Raw genomic sequence first — 7,122 nt, 5'->3', positions numbered from 1 at the left:
ATGTGCTCCACTCTCAGTTTTTCGTGTACCTTCTGTTCATGTCCTATATTGTTGTAAACTAATAATATTGTGAACTAATTCTATCAAAAACTACAACTTGTCGAGTGGAGTTCACCAACAATAAGTACAATTCTATAGGTTTGGATTTATCTGATTTCGAATATTGCTATTTGAAGTCTGTGAACCGAAGCTACAAAAAAGTATCGTTGGAAGTAAAACTATATAAAATTCCCGTAACCAAGGTCACTGCATGTATTTACAATGGGTTGTACAAACAATTTAGTGGATACAGGCCATTTCCTTTACAATTTCACTGTGGATGCCTGCATACTGGTAGTGAGTGCTTCGTGATGGGTTTATATCTGCACCAAATTAGAGATCAGAAGGCCAGTACTAAATTCTCCGCCTTAAATTAGTTTCTGTTAATGTTAATGTAATGTGTGTTGCTGACCTTATTTCTTGTAGCATAATTTTAGGCTGTCTGCGTAAACAATAGTTACATATGTACATTAATACTTATGTACAAATTTTCCATGCTTACCACAAACACATGTGTATTTTCATTAATGTAAAATTTGGCAGTTTAATCCACAATTTAGTCATTTGCCAAAAGAAATGGAAAGAAGTTGTTTAATTTGTATATCGAATACCATTTTCAAACCAAAAGTCAATAATTTCTCTCATACTAAAAATATTTAAATGTATTTTTGTCATGTTTATAATGTTTATTGACCATGACTTTTTAGCTAGGGTATTGCAGGTCAGCGATAGCCTATATCCAGAGCTAACACTTGATCAATAGACCTTGACTAAATGCTTCACTTAAATTTTAAGATGGTTATTGACATATTCCATATATGTACATAAATACTGTTATATCGGTACATATGTACATACATACATGTGTACACATGTACATTCAATAATGCTAAATACAATTTAGTCTTGATGGCTTTGTTCAATGGGCATGATGTGCTCCACTCCCAACTGTTTTGTGTACGTCCTGGTCGGGTCCTATTTGGTTGCAGAGGTAAGGATTGTGATTGTTAACAAAACACAAAATTACAACACCTTGAAGATCGCTTGTCGAGTGGAGTTCACCAACATTAAGTGCAATTCTACGGATTTGGATTTCTCTGATTTCGAATATTGTTACCTGAAGTCTGTTAACCGAAGCTACAAATACTTATCGGTGAAAGTCAAACTATTTAAAATTCCCGTTACCAAGGTCACGGTGTGTATGCAAAATAGAGCTCGCAGAAATTGTTTGTAAATTTCTCAATTTTAGCTAAGCTTCGGGCTATACAAACGACTAAGTGGATACAGGCCATTCCTTTACAATTTCACTGTGGATGCCTGCAAATTCTTAAAACATCGAAAATCGTTTCCCGTCGTTAGCTATTTTCATGATTTCATCAAAGATTTTTCCAACATGAATCACTCATGTCCCTTCAATGTAAGTGTACAGTAGATATGTACATATATAATCACATATGTATGTATATGTACATACATATATTCCATAACATTATTTCTTTAGCATGATATAATGGTGGAAAAGGCTAGCATCGAGCACGCCAATAACCAACTGACGAATATTCTGAAATTTCCTGAGGGCGATTACATGGTTGAGATGCACTTTTTGGCCTACGACATCCGTCGTGCAGTCGTCAAATTGTATGTTAGTCTTTCCTAAATTATTGGACAAAGGATTTTCTTGTCCCACGTGGCGGTGAAGGTAATTTAACAAAGATAACAATAAATAATAAATTAGATATACATACATACATATGTATGTTATTATTGTTTGTGAAACCAGATAATGTATATGTAATTTACAACATCATTTTAATGTAGAGTTTCTATTATTATTCTTAATTATTTTTTCCCCGACTTAGCAATATTTTTGTACAGTTGGTGCTTGAAGTCTATGGGTCTATCGTAGGTCTATATCAGAGGTCGCTAGGATCAATATGTACTGGGCATATGAGAAAATGTCAGTGTAAAAACTTCCAGTGGCTTCGGTGTATATTTGTAAAATTATAGAATTTAATCCACAATTTGCTATTTGCCAATTAACATTAAAAGCCGATAAAGTCGGCGCATAATTTAATTAACTTTAATGTGGAAACCTACATATTTTGCAGAGTTTTGCAATTTTGTATCCCGACCTAAATAAACACATTGTCGTACTTTTTTTAGCTGAGCCTCATTCTCCGCTTGGTATTGATGACCAATCCAAGGACTTGTTTTTGCACTTTTGACAGAGTTTTGGCAACCGTTATCCCTTTTTTCCATTGGTATTTGACAACAGAGGATTGGCCTTGGATTATTTAAAGCACACCAATAGCAGAAATTATAAAAAAGTGGTCTACCAGCCAGAGCATCGCCACTCTGTCATTGACGTCACACAATTATGGCTTTCTGTCCTGGGGAAGCACGGAGAGAGTAGCTGCAACATTCGCCCCAGCATCCAATATTAAAGCGAGCGTAATGGCGCGTAAAACAATAACACAACGAGGAGGAGCGTGAGACTCTTCCTACTCGTCACAACTTTTATACCCGGTACTCAGTACATCTGTCCTTATTGTTTTTTTCGAATTTTACATGTTACATTTTTACTACATATGTCATCTACATATACAGCACCTCTCCCGCCAACGCGCCGACAACGTCTGTGATATAACATGAGTCTTTACACAAAATTTGTTGACTCTAGCTCTTGTAGTCTCTGATATCCAGGCGCTCATCCCGACAGACGGACGGACAGACAGACATAGACTCGGGTATTGATGCTGATCAAGAATATATGTATGTCTATGCTTTATGGGGTTGGAATCGTTTCTTTCTGTGCGTTACATTGCTCCGACCACAAATACAATATACCCTATTTACTCTTCGAGCACCGGGTATAAAAAATGGGAACACATTAAGGTTTCATCTCCTTCTCCGCTTATTTTTAATGGAGATTATTGAAAAAAAAACCCAGCTGCAGCTGTCGTAAAGCGGAGAGTGGTGCTGCACGGGCTTATGATTCAATTAGGCCGCCGCCCAGACCATCGAAATGTCATTGTCTTTGGTGGCGGTGGCGGTGACGGTGACCCTAGCAGCCCTAGACCTACACTGCAAACCCCTCCTGGATTTCGCTGGGAGTGTTGCTCGTCTTATGTCATCCTGGTCTGCGCAGGGCTTCCTTTCACACTACACCAAGGAGTGGTGGCGAGGGAGTGTGCGGCGTGCAACAAACGCTTCAAGTGAAATCCTATTTATTTGCCAATTTTACATTCGAGTGCACAGTCGTGTCGGGTCGGGTCTGGTCGGTGACGTCAGCACAATGGTTAGGCGCCACATCAGAAGCCAAAAACTATGCTCCCATCTCACTCTCACACACCACACCACACACACACACACACACACACACACACAGAGTAGTTGCAGAAAAAACGCATAATTTCATTACCAAAGCTCGAGGTTTGTTTTCAATGATGTCATATGGTCGCTGCTCTGGCCGGAAGTGTGGCGAGTCCTGGCCAACGCAGGCGCACTTCCGCTTTCTCTTTCCGCCTCTCTTTTTGGCTTGGTTTGTGACGTCATAATTCTCTTAGCAAAATGCCCTCTCTTTAGTGTGTGTGTTTGTGTGCGTGTGTCTCTATTCGGATGTTTGTGTGAGTCCAGCAGCTGTTGTTATGGACATGTCTTTCATTTGTTCATTTGCGCTGCCTGCTGTCCCACTATGAAGGCTTATCCCTAAAGCCGCGTGGCTTGGTTGCCAGGACATTGATGGGGCAGGACATTAACCTCAAGGCTCCCTGATTGAAATATTAAATTACGAAGCAGCAGCGCTTTCATTTTTGATAACATTTTCCAGTAATTTGTTGGGATGGCTCGCTCGTGTGTTTGTATTTGATTTTGCCCAAAGGCTGCACGCACACACACACGCACAGGGACGTACGAATGTAATGTAATGCAAACAGTGTGCAAATTTTCTTTGTCAATACTCGTAGCCATTCGCCGTTCTCTCCCCCCTTTTAAGCCATTAGTGCTGAGGCACAACGAAAGCCAAACAAACAAATTCGAGTCAAACAAGCACTTCATGTGCCCCGCTCTTCCGCTGTTCCGCGGCCTCCCTATTACGGTATGCCGCCTTCCGTTCCATCTGCAAGTCGAAACTCGATTGACATTGACGCAAACGTAAAATAAATCAAAACACAAAAGTATTCTTGTAAAAACATGAAAAGTTTCCTTCTGCATGGCCAAGTCGCCGAAAGTCAAAGGGAGCGGGGCAAAAGAAAAGCCGATGGCTGCATAACAAATTTATGGCCGGAAGTGATTTTCGCTGAAATCCAATCAATAAAAAATTATGCTACTGCTAAAAATAAAAGCAAAGCCAGCGCAGACCCACGGCCAAGCCAAAAGAGACGGAGGAACAGCAGTAGAGCCGAGTTTCGGATGAGTTGAGATCCAATTTCTGGCCCAGCGGGAAGATGGCGGCTGCTGCCTAAAGTAGGAAACGATAAAATGGCAACGACTCCTGCATGGCTGTCGCTGTCTGAGTGTGAGTGTGCGTTTGCGTGTGAAAGTCTGTGTGTGTGTCTGGATTCACAGTGGGAATATCTCGATGGTAGAAGAGAAAAGGATGGAAAGAGGCTGGGGCTGAAGTGGCAATCTGCTGTAAAACGCTGAAAAATTGCCGCAAATTTTAGGCGTAGCATGGGAATGGAGAGTAGAAGAAACAGATTCCGTATACATTTATAAACATACATACATATGTACATATGTATTTAAGTATATAAAACAAGGAGAGCAGCACTAGAGATGATATTTGGACTATAAAATACCCACTTCCAACAACTAGAAGTAGAAAAGTTCAGTTGAAATGTTAAAGGAGGAGAATGACTAAAGTAAAGATCAATGGGAATGTTTGCAAAAAAAGTACCTATAAAACGTAAAAATAATTACCAGATTTGTTGCATAGTGTGTGGTTCCTTTTTGTGTTCTAACTTGCGCTTTCAATATACCTTTGTAGTCTACGAGTACTGGGCCTTGAAATGCTATGGTTTCTTTGCCCTTATCTATGCTCCCTTCAGGCCACCTCCTCCTTCACAAAGCCATACATTTTTATGCTGGAATCTTTTCAGAATAAATGAATACTGAGGATACTTCTATACGTACGGACTTCGATTAAATGTAAATTCGATTAGTGATTTTTGATAAAGTCAAGATGGCAACCAGAGCTCTGAACAAACGCTTTTTTATTTGATGTTGGCGTTTTTTAATATAAACAGTTATTGGTTGTCGAAGCGCTAAGAAAACACTGAATATATCTTTTTTCTGAAATTATTTGTAAACGAAAACCTTGTCAGGTTTTAGGTTTTCGTGGGTTGTTTGATTTTCACTACTAAGTAGAGACAAAAAAATAGTGTGTACTACTTTTCCGGTTGTACTATTATTTTGTAAGAATTTAAATGTGAATTAAAACCACACTACAGAACTTAAGTGTATGCGTAGAAAGTTACTCTGCAAATATTTATAAATATTAAATTTCAGAGCAGAGCTGAGCTGAGCAAGCGGAGGCTATTCCGGCTGGAGTCAAAGTTATGCGCCATTCGAGATAAATCAACAGAAAGCTAAATGCAAACGAGGGCAACACCAACACCAACACAGATACACACACAAAGTTACAAAAAACGAGAAGGGACGTGTGAGACGCTTCTTACGCGTCACAACTTTTATACCCGGCACTCAGTACTACATCTGCACTTTAGCGGTTATTTGTCCAATTTTACATTTTTTCTTCATCTGTCATCTACATCAACAACACTACTCACGCCAACACGCTCCTTTAGCTCGCCACCCTCCCCTATAGACACACACTGCAGAGTCAGCGGCAGAGGAAGCGGCAGAGGCAGCGGCAGAGGCAGAGGCAGTGACGTGTCAGGGGCCAGGCCATAAACAGCGCGAAGCAGAGTGTGAATGCTGCGGGACGGGGTGGGTTTGGCTACTGCAAATTAATTTCTTCATTGTGGCTATAATAATGATCCAATCGGATTCCAATTTGGTGATCTGATAGATAAGGTCATTCCCTACGGAATGGCGTTTTTAGTTTTCTGTTATCTTCAAAATTGTAGATTTGGGAGGTTTTTGCCCTTTTGCGGGGGCGGAAGGGGGCGGGGCTCATTTTTGAAATACACTGGTTTCAGTGTGAGCATACAGCAGTCTGGTGCCAAAATTTGGTGGCTCTAGCTCTTATAGTCTCTGAGAACTAGCCGACAAACAAGACGGACGGACGGACAGACGGACAGACGGACAGACGGACAGACAGACATGGCTCAATCGACTCGGCTATTGATGCTGATCAAGAATATATATACTTTATGGGGTCGGAAACGTTTCCTTCTGTGCGTTACATACAACCGTTATGTGCACAAATACAATATACCCTATTTACTCTTCGAGTACCGGGTATAACAATAGGAAACAGCAGCAGTAAAATGAACAGCAACAATAACAATGCAAAGAAAGAATAAGAAATATTAAAAAACGGGGCACCGAAGTATTTGATACACTCGCGGAGCCATTCGCTATTCGCTTTTCAACAAAATTCTCTTAGATTTTTGTGGCTATGTGAGTCATGCTATTAAAGCGACTAATTTGCTTTTAAATGGACAGACGGCATCGGACGGATAAGGCAGCCATAACCTGCATCAACTCGATGATGCCTGAATGAGTTTGACCTTCTGCCCAAAGGGTATAACAATAACAAAGACAATCAGCAAGCAAGAACAAGCAGAGCAGTGGCAGCGGCACCGACGAACAAAGGTGGAACCCATTCCCAAAGGCAAAAAGCGCTTCTGAGAGAAATGTGAAGCGGGAGGACAAAAGCGGTGCCAGACGAAATCTGAAAAGCACAAATTGTTCATTGGCTAATTTATGGCCACAACTCACGAACACACACATTAGCAGAAATTAACTCGTGCAATTTGCCCAAAATGTGAGTTCAAGTACGATGCCTTCTCAGTGACGTCATAAGCAGCCAGAGCTGGTGATAAGAAAACTGCAGTCCATTTCTATGCACGACACACGCAGACAGCATCCACAAAGAGAGTCGCAGCCACAGCTCAG

The 7,122-nt window shown here is 40.7% G+C and overlaps 1 protein-coding gene across 1 annotated transcript; it reads left to right on the top strand.

The window, feature by feature from the left end:
- The first annotated feature begins 970 nt into the window (after nt 1–970).
- On the top strand, nt 971–1,696 carry LOC117892569. Its single transcript, XM_034798891.1, has 3 exons — nt 971–1,234; nt 1,289–1,456; nt 1,541–1,696. The coding sequence occupies exons 1-3, from the start codon at nt 971–973 to the stop codon at nt 1,694–1,696; spliced, it is 588 nt and encodes a 195-aa protein (XP_034654782.1).
- Nucleotides 1,697–7,122: the final 5,426 nt, after the last annotated feature.

Source organism: Drosophila subobscura, chromosome E, assembly GCF_008121235.1.
Source record: "Drosophila subobscura isolate 14011-0131.10 chromosome E, UCBerk_Dsub_1.0, whole genome shotgun sequence".
NCBI classification, from domain to species: domain Eukaryota; kingdom Metazoa; phylum Arthropoda; class Insecta; order Diptera; family Drosophilidae; genus Drosophila; species Drosophila subobscura.
This window is presented reverse-complemented; position numbering and strand designations above follow the sequence as displayed.

Coding starts and splice junctions, on each gene's coding strand:
- LOC117892569 (XM_034798891.1), top strand. CDS start 971: ATGTGCTCCACTCCCAACTGTTTTGTGTACGTCCTGGTCGGGTCCTAT. Junction 1,235..1,288: donor TTCCCGTTACCAAGGTCACG/GTGTGTATGCAA, acceptor TCTCAATTTTAG/CTAAGCTTCGGGCTATACAA. Junction 1,457..1,540: donor ATCACTCATGTCCCTTCAAT/GTAAGTGTACAG, acceptor TTATTTCTTTAG/CATGATATAATGGTGGAAAA.